The sequence below is a fragment of the Vanessa cardui genome, chromosome 20 (genome assembly GCF_905220365.1).
Source record: "Vanessa cardui chromosome 20, ilVanCard2.1, whole genome shotgun sequence".
Lineage (NCBI taxonomy): Eukaryota > Metazoa > Arthropoda > Insecta > Lepidoptera > Nymphalidae > Vanessa > Vanessa cardui.
In genome coordinates, this window is record NC_061142.1 from 12,004,795 (window position 1) to 12,024,436 (window position 19,642).

The window sequence follows — 19,642 nt, forward strand, 5'->3', positions numbered from 1 at the left end:
ACGACAGATGTTCTCTTGACAATAAGATAGCGTTTTTGTTAGGAATACTCGTTGAGATGTTTGACTACATTTTCATATTTTAAATATTTTTTCTTTTGTTCATATAATATGTTGAACTAAAACTTATACTTATTAAAGTATTTTATAAAATGTCCAGTAGGTAATTCAAGCAGTACACAGTAAGGAAAGATCATAAGACATAGCAAACAGGCATTAAAGAAAAATGTAATTGTTACTTTGAGGAATTGTAGGCTGTTCTTACATTTGGTACTCCACCGATATCATAAAAGTTTTGAATATCAAACGCAACGCGTTTTCATTTATCTTACTTTTAATGCTGCCATGATTATAACCAAATATCGAATGAATTTCAAGAACATATGTAATGGACAGCATTGGGTGGCAAAGCTGTCTTTACCCCGCATTTATTTGGATATTTGTATTGTAAGAATGCCAAAGTATCGTTAGCCCCAGCCAAATTTTTCATTTCTTCCAAATCTATCCATCATAATATTTTTTATCAATGAACTACGAAATTATGACCATAGTTAAGTTAATTTTGGAGTGCCCAAAATGAAATATATTAATTAATATTTTTAGTAACATACAATTCATTTTTTTATATAAGATTGTGACGCAGATATTCTATATACGTGATAAATGTTCTACATTTTGTTTTATTTCATACAGATGCTCCAGTTTGCGCCGAACGGAGGGACAACGAACTATTTGGCGCTTTGAAACACGAGACGGTATCTCTACATTGTTCGGTCGACGCCAATCCTGCCCTTGTTTCTTTTCATTGGACATTCAACAATTCGGGCGAGCAAACAGAAGTACCTCCGAGGTAAAGAAATAAATGTACATGTTACTATTTTGAAAATGAATTATGTTATTCAAACAGTAATTGTTGTTATGACATTTTACTATTAAGGTTGTATTATGTAAGATGAATGGAACTACAAAATTGGTCAAAATTAAAAGATTTTTAAATGTTCTTAAAAATAATTTAATGTTTTTTTAAAATAAAAGATTTTTAATTACAAATCATTAAAAGCCTTTTTCCTTTTTATCCCGGACTTATATCTAACCACAAATAAACGAGGCAGTCATCATTTAGCCAATAAATATGTATCCAAAAAGTAATATAGAAATATATTTACAAAAAAAAATCTATAACGTGTAATCTTTATACTGTAATCGTATGAGTTCGTTATAATGTAATCGTTTTTAACTGTGATCAAAACATTTATGTCAATCAACTCGTATTGATAAAATTCCGATAAATAAATAACACAATACTGACTATTCATTATATTTTTAGATTGTACAGCAGTCACGGGCACACGTCTACTCTTAATTACACGCCAACTACAGACATGGAGTACGGAACGCTAGCTTGTTACGGAGAGAACGCAGTTGGGCAGCAGAAGGTGCCCTGTCTTTTCCAACTCGTTGCTGCCGGTGAGTAATAACCAATTACTTTTAAATTCGACATTATTTCGTAGTCTTAAGACGTATCATGTTATATTTGACATAAGACCTTTTTAATTATAATAAGACAGTGGTAGAACTTTTTCATTTTAATCGAAGATGCTCACTTCGCTATCATTGCTGTGAAATTAATTTGGTTAAATTTCGACTAATATAATAAATTTATATTGGCATAGAGTTTGATCTAAACAGACTGACATATTTGTCTTGGAGGTTTATTATCAGCATCAGAAGAAGTTTTTCAGAGGGTTGCAGTTAATAAGGTTGACAAAGGAATGGTTTGAATGCCTTAGAAGGGTTGACTTCTTGCCATTGCTCGTTAGGTACTGCTATCAACCATAAATATGTTATTGGTACATACTTCTTATTTTGATTTGATTATATGATTTTTATTAAGAGTGTTTGCATAAGTCACGCGTGAGCACATGATTTAAAACGAGTTACATTTGCAGTTTCTGGGCTTAAAATTGCCGTGGACATTATCATATGCTTCAGGATATATGACACATTAAACTCACCATGAGCTGACTTTTGGGATCATCTAATCTCCATAAATAGGCTAATGATTTTATCACACAATTAAATATTTACCTTTAATCTTCTTAGCGAGTGGTAAAATATTATGACATTGTTATCATCATCATTATTATTAATTGTTTCGTTCAAACAGGTCGTCCATTCCATTTGCAAAATTGTACAGTTGCAAATCAGAGTTTGGATTCGCTGTACGTGGAATGCGTTGAGAATTTCGATGGCGGCCTTCCACAAACCTTCTTAATGGAACTGCTGGAACTTCCTTCACTCACGGTAAAATACCTTCATTATATCTATATATACCTATATTTTTTAATTATGCAGAAGAACTGCTTAATGATGATAATTGGTTCCACCCACCTGTAGACATTGGCACTGTAGGGTATGTAAATCGTAACTTATGACATGACAACTAAGATGTTATCTACCTTGTGCCTGTTATTCCACTGGCCCACTTTTTCCTCAATCCAGAACACATAAGAACACATTTGCCGGTAGAATATAATGTTGAGTGGGTGTTATCCAGACTTACAAACCCATAGCCTTGCCAATATTCCATCGAATCTGTTACAAGAGTATGTCAGAAAATTTTAGTTCATGTCTATTTTAAGGGGATCTCATGCATCATAATTTCACACATGAAGTATTGATTATAACTTGATGACAAAGTAAAGATAAATTATAACAGAGACATTACCTTCACTGATGAAAAACTTTGAGAACAATTGTAAACTTGAAAATGAAATCATTTCCAGTATTTCCATATAAAGTATGCAATACAAACATATTGAATAAGAAAATTTCCATCTTGATCCATACAGGTCCGTTACAATGTCTCCACAAATAGAACACCACCCTACTTCGAAGTGCGCGGCCTCCCGCCGGGCGTCAGTTACAGAATCGACTTATACGCCGTCAACGCCAAAGGACGTAGCGACGTTTCTACGATAGAGACCGTCACGTTGAAGGGACAGGCGAAATTTACTGGTTAGTACGACATCGGTATATTTTTTAATATTATTTCACAAGTCACTGTGATCACAGCTAGAGATAAATTCTATAATTATATGAGGATAGTGCACCCAATTCCAATGGGGTTATATAATATATTACCTGTTAGCGTTTGAATTAAAAAAAAGGTAATCGTTGTAGCCAAAGTTACACCCTACTACATCAGCTATATATTAGTGGAAGTTCTATCAAAATCGGTCCAGCCGTTCCAGAGATTAGCTGGAGCAAACAGATACATAAAAGTTATAAAAAAATGTTATATTGGTATATGTACTGTGTATACATAAACGCATATGCGTTTAGTAAAAAACTATTATTTTAATATCACAAAAATACACTCATTTTTTGTAATATGTATTTATTAATATGTTAAGAAGACATTCTTTATTATAACATAAGTGTCTGTCCATTCAGAGTATTATAATATTCTAGTTGAAATTTGAGATTTTGAGAATAGCTTAAATCATATGTAAATAAGTAAATAATATCTTACAGTACCAGCACTGTACTGCACCTTGAAACCTATTCAGTAATTTTATTAACTATAGCAGATTGATTCTTATCTAGCTGATACTATTATTATTGTGAAAATATTGTTAGTAATATTTAAAAAGGAAAAGTATTACCAAGCGAAGTATAAATTAAGTACAACTTTCCGAATTGCTAGGTTCGCCTGTATCATTTGTGTCGTGTAGTCAATATTGGGCCACAAATATTACTTATAATCCGTGTAGCCTCGTCACGCAATATTGCGGAATAAACGACTTAATTCAGACTTTTTATAGATATGAAAAATATAAATTGCTTCGAATTGCTATTTTCTCGCTTTTATTCAGCAACGAGGTGTTAATAAATTCGGTGGAATGTTCACGTGTTGTAATTTTTTAAATTGAAGATTAAATAATTCAAGACACGTCAAATGAAAATTAATATTTACATAAGAACAATAAATTTCACCGTAAAATATTTTTTAATATACTAGTTACTGTTCGTGACTTCTTTCGCCTTTGTGAGGAGGGGGTGTCTTGCAAGCGTAACAATTAAAATGGCAATTCATTTTACATTTATACTATTAGTTAATAGAGATTAAATTTTAGGGTCTCAGCTCGGAAAAATCGTATTTCATTTGTTTTATCTTAAACACACTGTAATTATAGCATAATAAGCAATAGGGAGAGAGCCGAGATGGCCCAGTGGTTGGAGCGCGTGCATTTTAACCGATGATTGCGGGTTCAAACCCAGGCAAGCACCGCTGATTCATGTGCTTAATTTGTCTTTATCATTCATCTCGTGCTCAGCGGTGAAGGAAAACATCGTGAGGAAACCTGCATGTGACAAATTTCATAGAAATTCTGCTACATGTGTATTCCACCAACCCGCATTGGAACAGCGAGGTGGAATATGTTCCAAACCTTCTCCTCTAAGGGAGAGGAGGCCTTTAGCCCAGCAGTGGGAATTTACAGACTGATGTTGTTGAAGCAATAGGGATCTCCTTATATCGGTTGTCGGCGTAAAATGAGTCACTTTATAATCAGCTGTAGCTAAAATTTTATCCAGCTTAGCTTCATTTACTTCTTTATTCGACGGAGCATTTTCATTAAAAAAATCTCGAAAAACTGGTTAATTTCGTTCGCGTGCTTCGAAACTTTACTCACAACGCTTAAGTCGGTAAATGAGGAGTTTAGTTGATGGTTTTACCATCGCCGCTATTTATTGCCAAGCGTTTTTCGTGAAGCCTCTCTTCCAGGCCGCGTTTGACGCTCGTACCTTTATACACATAGATTTTTAAGAGAAAAACTTTTATTTCGTGTACGAAGTTCGATAGAAAGTTTTGATGTTTTTTTTGCGGTTGAATATTTTGCATATTTCTCATATCGAACTTCTCTATTATTCAGCAGGAAACCTTCTAGACTTAAGTATTTATTAAACATTAGCACAAATTTATGTAGATTTTTATGCGTAAAATACACCCAAGGTGTAAAAACAAACGATTAAAGGTTAAAGTAAAAATTATTTAAAATTACGTACATTAATTGCAATGACATTGTTAATATTTTCTAACGATCGATCTACATCTTCATGAACGCAAATATGCTCAGTTGCTTGGAATTTAAATACAATATAAAACCTTGAAACATATGTGTAGTGTTCTTAAATCTTATAGTATTCATTAATTTGTTTTTATTTTCCAGTCACATGTAATATAATGATTTATATTTATAATTGTTCATCAAAGTAATTTACAGTATCTTATAAATTACTTTGATGAACAAGCAAATAAGTTCCATATTATTCGGGCACTAAAATATCAAGGAGACTTATAAATAAATGAAGATCAAAGTGATGATTATTTGCTTTGTTTAGGTGAAAGTAGCTCACTGGGAATGTCGCCAGTAGTAGCATCGATAGCAGCGATGTCTGCTCTATTGGCAACAGCTGTTTGTGGTGTGCTTGCTATTCTTTACAAGCGTCATGCGAATCGTCACAGACATTTACCGGCTAAACATGCACCTTTGAGGTAAGCATTTATCAATATATACATGTACATGGCAATATCTTAAATTTTTAGTTTGATTTAAAAATGTCATTAAGGTCATTGTCCTGTTTAATCATATGAAATTAATGTGTTTGTATTCACCATCATCATTACATTTAGCATCATCAGATACATATTTATATTATACTATAAAAAATTGCAAATTATATTATAAAGTTATACTAAAAAATTTAAATATTATATTATAAAAAATTGAAAGTTGCCGGACGAGCATATGGGCCACCTGATGGTAAGTGGTCACCATCACCCATAGACAATGACGCTGTAAGAAATATTAACCATTCCTTACATCGTCAATGTGCCACCAACCTTGGGAACTAAGATGTTATGTCCCTTGTGCCTGTAGTTACACTGACTCACTCAACCTTCAAACCGGAACACAACAATACTGAGTAGTGTTATTTGGCGGTAGAATATACAAGTCGATTATCACCTTTTATTTCCCATCTGCCACCAGCCATTCCCATACCTAAATATTTGCTAAGATGCCATCTCAAAAAGTCATCTAACTTATCAGGTATTGGTCAGTCATCTTTATCTGCAGCACATTTACCAATGTGATTCGAACGTTGAAAACTAAGGTGTTACGTCCCTTGTACCTCTAATTACATTGGCTTACTTACTCGGTTTGGCGGTAGATCTTATGATGAGAAGTGATATCTACCAAATTGGACTTCCATTAAACTCTAAACCAAGTGTTTAACATAATATTGGACTTATTTCTTTCTTAGTAAAATATAGAGTATATATTTTATTGAAAATTGTTAACGTAAAAATTAATGTGTAGGCTTTCAAATGACAAGAATTTATAAAATTGTACATAAAAAAGATAGATCTTTCAGATAAGATCCACATTTTTTTATTATCTAGACCGTTCTATGTAATAATTTCTAAAATAGAATTACCATTTAACATCGTAGATAGTCTATCTATAATTCCATCTAAATCCTTGTTTGAATGCCAAATCATCTTTACTACTGAATATTCAATTAAAATAGCCACTGCCTAAATCGAAATCAGGCTGCTAACCAGATTGGAACAACTTGCACGAAATAGGCTTGGGCCGATTAAAAGATTTGTACTTCGGTTCTCTAAGCCCATAGTGAATTCATTCTGCACCACTTACATCAGCATATTTCGATAATCAAATATGTTGATTATTTTACTAACGAGAGCTGTGATTGCCCAGTGGTTAGAACGCGTGCATCTTAACCGATGATTGCGGGTTCAAACCTAGGCAAACACCACTAATATATATGTATGCTTAATTTATGTTTATAATTCATCTCGTGCTCGGCGGTAAAGGAAAATATTGTGAGGAAACCTGCCTGTGTCTAATTTCATCAAAATTCTGCCACGTACGCATTCTACCAACCCGCATTGGAACAGCGTGGTGGAATATGTTTCAAACCATTAATAGAAGAGGAGGCCTTATCCCAGCAGTGGGAAATTTACAGGCTGTTACATTTTCTACTTTTTACTAATGTCTGAAAACATTGGTAATATAAAATCGTGTGTAGTTTTTGAATTTGTTTACATATTTGATAATAATATTTTGAAGCTTGAAAATGTTTACAGTGAACTGAAACTGCTAGGAAGAGATTACTTAAATAAATAAATTTAAATTTCGATTCTGAGAAGTTAATTTTGATAGCATTCATTACCGCAAAGACTTAAAATATGTGTAATTTTATGTTATATGAAAACCCAGCTTTAAATAAACAAAAACATCAAATAATTAGCAATATTTATTACAGATTACAATATTAATTTTTACAGTTTTCGTTAGAATCTTCCGTATTTAAACTCAGATTAAAAATTCCCATGTTCAATAATATTATTTTTCTACTTTTATTTATAAAAAGTATCCAAGTCTGCAAAGATCATAGGTTATATATTTATATTTATCGTCAGTTGAAAGGAAGAAAAGCCAAAGAGCCAAAAGGGTACTAGTGGGAAATAGCCTTAAAGTTTTTATTTTAAATCTTATTTCCCAATGGTACCATGTACTATTGACGATACATTTCTTTGGATTAAATAAATTTGACCATATATTCAATAGCCTGGATTTCATAATATACTTCTTGGTTTATACTGCCATACCTAAGTATGTAAGCTGTTGGCACTACGCCTGAACTTTATGAGAGAGAAAATACAGGGTAAACATGCAAGTGCACACATACTGTACTGTTTTTTTTTTTGTATGTCATAGTTTGTTTGGTTGTTCTTTAAAAAGCGTAAAACTGGATCAAATGCTATGTACATATATATACTGCACCCTAAAATAATAACTTGATGAAGTGATGAAGTATATTAAATGATTTCGATCACAGCGTCCAATCCTATGAGATATCAACGAACTATGAATTATTGTGCATAGGGGAATATGTGTGCAAGCACAGGGCGAGCATCATCATACGGGTTGTCAAATTCGATACGACTGGACATGGTTCAGGTGCAGGATCAACGGCTTTGTGTGCAATCCGAGGCACGGGAGACAATTTTACCTTCCAGCTTCGGGCGAATACAAAAAAATATGGCTTGTAAACCCAATAATCTTTGAACAGCTTGACCTTGGATTTGAGCCCAGAAACAGAATTTTTGCAGCTCTATACCTAAACACAGTGGCTAGTCTCTAAGCCCACGAGGCGCTATAAATAAATATAATATAATAGGTAGGATTTTTTATTCTAAATCTATAAATAAGGATACAAAATAAATATGGTACTTTTTGATTCCACGTTCCAATTTGTAGGTAGCTTTACATTGAATTTCAACTTGTATATCAACGATTCATTAGTGCCTCGTCCCGACCTACGTGTAAAAAGTATATTTCGATATGTAAAGCATAACGAAGCGTGCCTTTATCTTAATAAACCTGGATCTCTGTGATACAGATAGTAAAAATATATTTTTTCATAAATAATTGATACGATGTTTTACGCGCAGAAGTCCGAGTTGATAAAAAAGGGAATCTTAACTGAAGAGCTGTTTGAGGCTAGGCATGCACAACTAAGTTTTTATTAGCTTAATTTTTAAATACTTCTCGAGCATAGAGACCTGGGATTGACCGATTCCAAAAAATTATAACTGTTACGATATTCGTGATAGGAATTACGATCCAACTTCGATTATTTCTCACAAAAATAAACCTCGATTTGATCATAATTAGGAATAATTCTGCTAATTCTAATGATTAAAATATCTGACCAATCCTATTCTAATTTTGTGAGAGAGTGTTTAGTGATTTCCGCTCTGTCCTAACAATTTTTGTATTTTTTTCATTCGTTTCTCATTTAACGGACTTTTTGTAAATCTTTTCGAGAAATAAAGATCTTTAAACCATATACAGTTTGACAATTAATTTTCATCGTTTAGTGAGGCCATGTACGCTGAACGCAGTGGACAATGCAGTACTCCTGTTAAGGCAGAAGTCCGTACAGTACCTGATCCAGACCCAGCTGATGACGCTGATCCGGATATTATACCTAATTTGTATGGTGAGTTTTAACATAAACAAACGGAATTTTAGATTAAATGGAATACGCAACTTTGAAATAGAATCCATTATGAAGCTTACTTCACCGAAAGGACTTTGTTCTATCATGTAAGTGAGTACGAACAATTTATTCTCCTATAGCAATACTTTGTAATATTTTTTGATTTTCTTAAAGAATACCTGTCTAAAATAAAATAATACCATATTCTGATTGTGTTATCAGACCAGCTTAGTTTAGTTTGTTCTAGTTACAATTTAATTATAAATAATATTACTTATCATGATTTTTGCTATACAGTGTTGCTGATGTTAAAAATTGTTTCCTATCTTATAAAAAGTACTCTTCTGAACAATGTTATCAATCTTTTATCTCTCGGATCCAAGTCGTATTTGTCAGAAAATGCAATCGTCAGAATGTATGAGAATTTTTAACTGAATACCTGTAACATTTTTTGTATAAAATAATGTATATACCTATCGTAGGAAATATTACTCCTTCAAAAGAAAAAGATTTAAATATATTTTTTACATGCTTTATTGAGGATTTTTTTTTTGTAAAATATACTTTTTAACATTGTTCATTCTGTTATTGTATATTTTCAATATCCTGTGTTGTACAAAACGATTACTATATTTGCAAGGGTGATAGTCATTTTTGTTCGATGAATTTTAAGCTGAATATTTGTTTTAATTCAACGAGCTTGTATAATTTAGAGCGAAGGCCTGTATCCAATGGGTACATGAGCCTGCAGCGACCACCGTCCAACAGCAAGATGCGAGAAGCCAGCGAGGACGCCCGCTCTGAGCCTGACGGCGGCGGGTACTACGCTGACTTCAGAAAAAAAGACTATAGGATACCTTTGACTAGTGTAAGTAAAAATAAACATTATAAATTACCATTCAAAAAGTAAGTTTTTTAATTAAGGAACTGAAAAATACGACTCGTGGAATTTTTCATATATCATCCTGCCCTTATCCCAAATCTACTTGGGGTCAGCGCAGCATTCTTTTTAACCATTTCTTCTTTCACACAATCCATCCACCGTTTCTTTGCTCGTCTTCTACCTCTATATCCATCAACATCCATTCTCAAGACCTCTCGTGGAACTTTTCAATCAATTCAAACTTCTTTATTCTAAATAAAAGCACTAACTTATTGATAATCAAATTGAACTCCAGTATAACGGAGTTCGGAAAAGAAAATACCCTGACCAGAGAAAAACTGACGAAAGAAACCACCCCAGACCAGTTATACACAATGTCGATAATAATAGGCTTACATTAAATATGGTTAGATATGAAAGTAGACGTAGTCTAAAATTAGGACCGTACAAATTATCGCTGCGTGAAATGGTCGCAGTACAGGAATTCTATGCACCGTTTCCTGTAATGAAAAATGAGTTAACTAGTTCTTCTATCATCATGTCGACTGTAGGCTGTGTTTTTCAAACCGCGAAAATTATTCACTACTAACGATGATTTGTAAATTTTGCTAGACAAATTACAAATAGACGATCAGCTGAAATGTTTGGGATTTTTTCCCCAAAATCAACTCCGCTTTTGTGATTGACACGATCGATTAGATTCAATGTTTAAGATTAAAACTAATGTAATTATTTATTAATTTTTAATCAAGAACAATCCTGCCAAGTTTGGAAGTATATTATACAAACATTTTGAATTGGTAATAAATCCTTTTGTTGCATTTAAACCGAATATATTTGAGCTGTTTATTTCTATTTCGAATCCGGTAAAATATTCACATAAAACACATTCAATTAAATTCACATCATCGTTCCCACAAACAAGAATTTCGTTGAAGATACAGCAACTCATTCCTCGAACTGTTTGTGATTCTGATAGTAGTTTTTTATATAAAAAAAATGCAATTATGTGAGCTATGAAGCATGTTTTCATCTGAAATGAAGTGATCTTTGTGTTGAATACAATGAGAACGTAAATACAATATATATTTTGTATGCTCACTTATTCAGAATGAGAGTAGGTCAGCACTCTATTTTCCGAAGCAGCCACAATTAGTGTTATGTGGGCCAAGCATTTAAATGACTTTCATATTTTTTTTTCTGGTTCAGTTTTTGAAAGAACTTTGCTTAATGACGCGACACTACCATCTAATAATGATGTTGGTTTCAGAGTTAACATTTTACACCCTTAAATTCACATTTCAATTTTTTACCTTCCTATATAAAATTTATCATATTTCAGTAACATTTTTTGTTTATAATTTACATTTGCGATTATAAATATATATGACTCAATTTGGAGTAACAAAATACAGTGAATCTCAAATCTATCTACCCCACGAATTTATTCTGTAGTATGGTTTAGTGCAAGCTCGTCTGGGGAGGTACCCACCAATCATTATTACTATTATTTACTTACTATTGCTACATAGTCATTGGTAATATTTATTTAATTTGAAGAGTGAGAGAATCATTTTAGTTACAATTACACGAGGTATTACTTTTCTTAAGTATGTGAGAAATGTCTGTTATTTTACTTACTACTTGATGATGCATTTGGTAGCCCTGCTGCCAATATGTAATGAACATAAATAACCTAACATAAATATTTAACTAAAATGCTTAACAAAAAAAAAAAAACAGTAACATTAAAGAACATAAAAATATGACGCTCTTTTATTCAGTCAGCTGTACTATTTACATACTTAATAATCTCTGTGAAATATTAAGACGTAGATTCTTCGAGTCGAATGTATCTACAAAGTAATTTCAAAAATAAATAATTGCTAAGAGACTAACAGGAGTCTTCTCTTTCAGTCATATCATAGTTTAAATCGCGTCAACAAGGGCGTGAACGCTTGCAGCCCAGGCTCAACGGGCGTGACGTCATCACTGACAGCGCACCGGCTCCGACCGGAAGTCGTCACTACGTCGCATCGGGTGCAGGAGAGTTGTATATAAATTAGATTGTAGGGGACACTGTGAGGGTTTTCTAGATTGCAGTACGGTATCGAATGTCTTTATTTACGTTTTTATACAAGTGTAAAATCACTCATTAAGAAATTAAGCATATCTTCTGAATTTTTAAAGTAATCAGATAATAAAACAAATCTTGTATGTCAATCTGGGTATTTGAAAAATTTAATGTAAAACTAAAAAAAAATGTTTTTATAGAAATTTTGTTGTAATAATATTAATTTAATTTTACGATGTAGACATATCACTATAACTCTCTAGAACCCTTGATGTAAATACCCCGTTAAGATAAGTACTGACTGTGTTCCTTTCATACTTTAACTTTTGTAAATTAACCTTTTTCAAAGTTTGTGTATTGATTAATGTAAGTGTACACTTGTTAGTGGTCAATTTGCTTAAAGTTTGAGAAGCACTGGGCGTATGAGTCTATAGATCATTTTGAGGCATTTGAGTAAACGACATTTCGTTTTTACTATTTTTTATTTATATCAACCTGTATAATATATTATCTATAGACTTTGACGCTTTTTTAATTTAAATTGTTAATGTAAACAACCTTCGTCTCTCGAATGATATACAGCGTGATTCAATCTCTCCTAACACATCGTGGGAAATAGTAAAAGTTAACACTTTCGTGCTAACACATCAGTGTGATCTTGTCACATGTTATCACAAAAACGTTCTAAGAAGCTCAGCACTCCGTGAAGAATTACCACGTATATGTAAAATGTCGTTCGACAAATATTGGAACGCATGATTGATACTGGGAATTGTATGGACGATCTCTGTATGGTCATTGGACTAGCGGATTCCAACACGAGTCAATTATTCCAATCGGTCAATTCCAATTCGGTGATAATATCTCCTATCTTTGATTTTGATTTCGTATTAATGATCACTTAAAAAAATACTCAGTTTAATTTAATGTAAGTAAATATCTGAATGATATTGTAATACATATCTGGACAAAAGATGACTTTTGAGTAAGGCCCATTTTATATAGGAACTAAGGTATGCATAATTAGTGCAGTACTATACAGGCATGTGTTCAGATTCTACAATTTATAAATGATTCTGGATGTACTTGTGTGTTAGTTATATCAATTCGCCAAGATCAATCCCACACTATGCAGCCGTTTATTACATTATAAAAAATCACATCTGTTGACAAAATCCAACAAAATATACTATGCAAAGAATGATATTTTTGCCTAAACGCTTAAATACCGTTAGGTATTTACTTGGCATAAATAATGATCTTTTTCGTTCAATTTTATTTTGTTTATAAAGTATATTATATTAGCAAATTAAATACACTTCAAAATTCACTAATGAGGTTTGCTAATAGACCTACTTCTTTATTTAGTCTGGTTAAAACTACTTTATTAATAGCTTGATTCGTGGCCTGTTTTGAAATATCGTTAAATAGAGCGACAACATTTATCCACAGTTAGCAATGTGACAGTTCTCAAAACGTGGTTCATTTTAAATTGGAGCAATTCAAACGCTATCCGAAAAGTGCGAATTCAGTTCTCCTCTTATTTTTTAATATCAAATACAATGTACTTCTTAATTTTACATCTTTATATCAAATATTTATGGAATATTAAATCGATTAAGTGACGAGATTCTTCGACGAGATTTATTCGAAGCTTTGATATAAAATCTTTTTGCACGTGTTCTTAAGATGAAATTTAAATTTAGAACAAGATGGCAAAATACATATTAAAGAAAAGAACACGAAATTAATTTTGAATGTGGAACAAAGATTGAAGAACCTAATTACTTACTTGGTCGGGTCCAAGCAATTAGGTTTACCATTGTCCATCTGTCTCGTCAACGTCGCTAAGCCCGCCTGGGCTTTCCTCCCACTCATCAGATATTCTTCAACTAAACAGCAGTACCTATAGTTAAAGCTATATTCCAGTGTGAAGGGTGTGTGAGTAAGTGCAAACAAGGAACAAAAAAGCATCTGAGTGGCCGTTGCTCATAAAATTATTATATACTAGCTGTGTACAAGTAACAAAAAAGACTATTATTGTAGCCATGTTACTCCTTATCATATCAGTTATCTGCTAATGTAAGTCCTGTCAAAATCGGTCGAGCCGTTGCAAAGGTTAGCCGGAACAAACAGACAGACAGACAAAAATTGTAAAAAATATTATTTTGGTATATGCATATGCATTGAGTAAAACTATGCTACGAGCTGTGTTCAAAAAGTATCGCGAATTTTGAATTTTCGCGGGTTACGTATTTTCGAATTTCGATCTTTTTGTGGCTTTATGTTGGTACCCATGTCTCTCACTCATGCCGACAAGCTCGGGCATTTTGAATGTTTCTTAATTAATAGGTTTACTCGTATTTTATGGGCTATTTTAATATTACAAACAGACTCTCCAATTTTATTATACGTATAGATAAGAGATTACTTGGGATTATTCTGTTCTAATGTTATCTTCGAGTGACTGAGGTGGCCTAAACATTGGTTATTAAAATAGCTATCCTTAAAAAAACGTTTCGCTCAAAATTTGAAAGGTTGTAAAAATATAGATCAATTGAAATAATAACGCCTCGATGATTTTATTAATAACTTAGTTCTTTTATATATAAAATATGTAATACAAATAATTAATTTTATTAATGAAAAAAAATATGGTAATGATATTTTGTGTTCAATTCTTTCTTATAATTAAAATTCGCCGAGCATTAAAAGTATTTGGTAAAACGTATTTATTTCTTAGTGTTTAAATTGTATATAATTGTAAATTTGTAAATAGAGAATTATATATTGAAATTATGAAATCTAGTCTAATTTAGTTCTAACGGTGCTAAGAAATGTATAATATTAACGAAACCCACTACTGGCTATCCATTGATACGTTGTCATAGTCATACATTGGAACCTTATTTAGAAATATATATTGCAAAATATTCTAAATTTGTTTTCATTTGTATATAATGTAAATAAATGTATAATTCGAAACCATTATATTTTATTGATTCGATTAAGTTTGAAAAAGGAATTTACTGTTTTTGACGACCTCCGTCGTCGAGAGGTGTGTACACCGGTTTTCATGGGTACGCCACTCCGAGGTCCCGGGTTCGATACCCGGCCGAGTCGATGTAGAAAAATTTAATTACTTTTTTTACTATATTGTCTTGGGTCTGGGTTGATATCGTCGATTACTTCTGATTATCCATAACACAAGTGCTTTAGCTACTTACATTCGGATCAGAGAGATAATGATGTTGTCCAATATTTATTTATATTTAAATGTTATGATAAAAAGGAAAACGAAATCGCTACGCCTAGTAATCAAATCACGTCTCAATGGATGGCAGGTCAATAGGATAATGTCAATTGCCCGGCTGCCTGCACGAGGTGCGGGTATACCTGTTAAAAAGATTCGATAAGAATTGTTTCTTGTAAATGTTTCCAAATACAATGTCGAGCATTTATGGTTCAAAGTGTTTTATTTACCTTCTTTTTCCATAATATATTATGAACATATGAATAAGTCAGGTCTTTCAAGTCTATGGTTTTTTTACTAGAATTTTATTCTATAAATCGTGATGGACCAGTAGTTAGAAGACATGAATCAGCAGTACTAAATTCTCAAGTACTTCGTTTGTGTATAATTCATCTAATGCTGGTCGGTAAATTAAAAGAGTGAAACATTGTTTGGTAAATGTAGTAGTGGATTAAAATCTGCCAATGGTTTGCATTCTTATTCGGAAAAAAAGTATTCCACATCTCAGCCTATTATATCTACAGGCTATTATAGATACTTTTGTCAATTATATTCTAATTCGTATTTAATTGTATCTCAAATTGAAAAAAAGATTTTATGATCTTGATTTCAGATTTAAAAATTACTATCCTAAATTCTTGGTGGACATACCTAATACAGTCACATACAATATTTCACCGGATATCGATCATTCTTAGCGTTACTAGTTTAATCGCGGCTTTACATGACGGGTGAGAAAATAACTTTTGTAAAGGTCAGATAAGAAGTTTATTGTGATTAATGCATTTTTGCTGAAGACCCTATATACTCCAAGTGATGATGTCCGGTCGGATATTCTCAGGGGAGACCAAACATTTATTAATGTGTGCGAGACACGCGTGCACGATACCCTCACTCTAATAATCACAGGGATGAAAAATCTGATACGAACGAAAAGAGTTCGGGCGTAGGACTAACGACAAGTCCTATTCAAGGTAAAGGAGCGTATATATACTGTCAACATAAATACTAAGGGCTATTAATAAAATTTATCAAAGGAAAACTTTTTATTTATTAGCCCAGGCTGGCGCTATGCTAGTCAGTACACCAACGAGTTGGTTAACAAAAGAGTAACCTCAAAAGCTCTATTTTTTGTGTTCTGCTTTGTAATGTTGATTGAGTAAGTGCTTCTACAGGTACAAGATACATGTGTTTTTACTTGTATAAAGTCTACTCGTATTGACTATTCATCGTATAGTTGGAAATCTGCCTTGCCTTTAAAACGTATCATTAATTAATAAAACACAATAAACGATTTACTAAAATTTTAATTACAATACTTGTATGTTATATGTAAAATATTGTTAATAAACTGCTTCCCAACAATTCTTTAAACTATCTGGTATTCTTATGATAGTAATAAATTAACATAATAGGGAATTCTCTTAATTGCCTTTAAACCTTTTCTTGATGAAGTAATTTTCGTTTCTGGATTCTAAAAGACACGATTCAACTGCCATTAATGTAAATAAGAAATAAGCTTGGACCAACATGAGTCCCTGTAGAACACCTCATACAAGATTTATCACTTAGAAAGTTTTTTAATAATTTTTTTAAGCAATTTGGCATAACATTATTCCTTTGTAAAAATAAATAATAATCTGGGATATAATTTGTTACTTTAATATTTTTTTTATATTAAGAACTGAAAGTTCGAAATAATTTAATTAAAAAATGTAAGCATTTTAAACAGTTTGTGACCAAAGCCTAATCTACATATTTACATAAAAAAATACAATAAACAAAAGTAAACACAAAACGGAAACACGTTTACGATAACATTTCAATTTCCAATATGAGTTATCGTTACAAAATCCACTTGAAATGGAACATGTAATAAAATTAGTAATTCAAAATTCGTATTTCATTCGAAATAAGAACTAGAATACCACAACAATGTATAGTATCAGGATTACGGTTGATCACACAGACTCTAGTTTACATTCGATCGAATGTGATTCTTATACACATCAACATAAGGGTGTTTTTATAGGTACGTAACTAGCATTGAATTTTGTAATACCCCCCGTTGATAAAACGCGGCTTGATTTTATGACGTACGAGACGCTATGGAATTTATTTACAAAATTTTATGATCTCGTTAAATTGATAAATTTAATTCAAAACGCCCATTTGCTTGTTAGAACGTCAACAATGTAATTTAAACTATTATAGGCATTCTTTTTTTTAATTGAAAACAAAGCAAATATTACATTTTTCATTCACTGCAATGACAAGTATACATGGCATAAATGCAACAGATTAAACTAATGTTTTGCGATCTGAATATCTCACTCAGTCTCATAATATAATGTTTCTTCAAATACAGACCTTGAAATATCTTGGTATGTATGTGCCTTTAATTATAGTAACTAATATACTTATTAAAAGTAGTATAAGTCATTTGTAAATGATATAAATAAAAGTGGATCTATAAATGACTGAAAAGACACCGGAATGACTAATTTCTAAAATATCTTCCCAGCAAAAATTTAGCTAAGACCAGCTCCATCAAGTTATGTAATTGTAACGTGCTTTATGTATAATTTTTTCCACAAAGCTCAAAAGTACTGTAGGTTTTTTTTATTTGACTTTTAATTTTCATTTGACTCAGTCTCTTGTCTCGTCGTCTCTGTATATCGTCGAGATCATCGCTTGACATTACAGTATGGCACTTATAACTTTATAGCTATTAAGCAATACGAGACGTGCAAAGCCTTTCATAATCCCTATGTTCGTAAGACAACATCAGGTGTTTTATGTGACAAACAGATTTTATATTAAACATAAAACGAAATACTTTTGTTTATACTAAGTTATTATACTGTACCACATACGAAGAAAGCTGTAAAAAGTATTTATATGACACTGGGTCGTCATGAGAGCACTTGCGATAAAACAGCGGATTTAATGAAAACTTGTACACAATAAATAAAACAATCACAATAAAACATCGACGCCCACGGATTATAAAATAGCAAGTTTGACAGAGACTGTAAATGTATAACGTGTGAGAGATAAAGACGAACAGATACAAATGAAAAAGAGACTTACTCTGATAGATATAGGTTACAAAGGAGATTAAATATTTAACACTTAAATTTCTAATGAGAACATTAAAATCTTATGAGTTTTTACATAAATTTTAAATGTGAGAAAGCAAAGAATGAAATCGTTACGAATTATTTTTAATTGAAGTCATAAATACTATGAATAGTTGTAACATATTTTGTTCTACGCCAACGCATCAAACGACCCTTTAAATTTACTGTCCGATATATTAAACAAACCGGTTCACTTAACACTATCTACTGTTAAGTTTTATTTAATAATTGAATAGCGATACAGTAGTTAAGATATGGTAATTGTTTATTTTCTCAGAAATTAGCTGACGCTTAAACACCTCCTTTTCTGTTCTCAGCTTCTTCCTTTTCTAGCAGTGAAGAATTTGGAAGTTAATAAAGCTTTTTTATTAAAAGAAAGTTAAGTAGTCAACGAGTATTTTTTGTCCAAATGAATAAAATATGTACTTAATATTGCATACGTACTTGTGCCTTGCAATATCCTTCTTTGCTTACCTGAGAAGATGTGATTTTAATGATGCCGTTTTTTTTTATTTATATGATTTTTCAAAGATGTGTAAATTAAATTTCCTGTCAAAGAACAAAAATAACAATGACTTGATCTGAATGAAATGAATTAAGTTATCAGTCAGTCAGTCAGATAATCATTGATGATGTTTCTTTCAGAAAGGATAATTTCAAAATGTGTATCATTTAAATGTTTCTTGGTCCTTCAGGGTTATTCTGTAATAAGAAATTCGAATCTCTCTGTCAAATAATTCTGAAATGCCGAAATAAAATATGTGACATTGACATACCAAATAGCCGTAGCGCTGTAAATCAGTTGTCAACATTTCACGAGTGACGTGTGAAGTGAATTCATACAGAATCGCACAGATTCCAGATTCAGTTATGTTATTTATCGAAGATGTTTGGAATTATGTTTTGGGAAGACAAGGAGCAAATGCTTCGAGTGAACTTGATTGAATTGGATTATTAAATCAACACAAATACATATAATATAAATTTTATTTGTGCTCAATTCTAATGATATGGATTATCTTATTGGTTTTATTGATTATTATTTATTACATAATTTTTAAAATGTGTTATACTTTCTAGTTTTAATTATTATGCTTATGTATAATTTATATTTTCAATAATAATGTAAAGTCAGTAAATATCATATCCGATTTAAAAAAAATTTTTTTTTAAATCGGATATGATATTGTACC

The 19,642-nt window shown here is 31.9% G+C and overlaps 1 protein-coding gene across 1 annotated transcript in view; it reads left to right on the forward strand.

The window, feature by feature from the left end:
* Positions 1–15,512, forward strand: part of LOC124538206 (hemicentin-1-like) — a 314,256-nt gene extending 298,744 nt beyond the window's left edge. The window contains exons 13-20 of the mRNA XM_047115179.1: positions 691–847; positions 1,325–1,464; positions 2,165–2,301; positions 2,850–3,015; positions 5,404–5,557; positions 8,975–9,096; positions 9,810–9,964; positions 11,897–15,512. Of these exons, the coding sequence (XP_046971135.1) occupies positions 691–847; positions 1,325–1,464; positions 2,165–2,301; positions 2,850–3,015; positions 5,404–5,557; positions 8,975–9,096; positions 9,810–9,964; positions 11,897–12,040 (1,175 nt within the window). The 3' untranslated portion in view covers positions 12,041–15,512. The remainder of the gene's footprint in view (positions 1–690; positions 848–1,324; positions 1,465–2,164; positions 2,302–2,849; positions 3,016–5,403; positions 5,558–8,974; positions 9,097–9,809; positions 9,965–11,896) is intronic.
* The last annotated feature ends 4,130 nt before the right edge of the window (positions 15,513–19,642 follow it).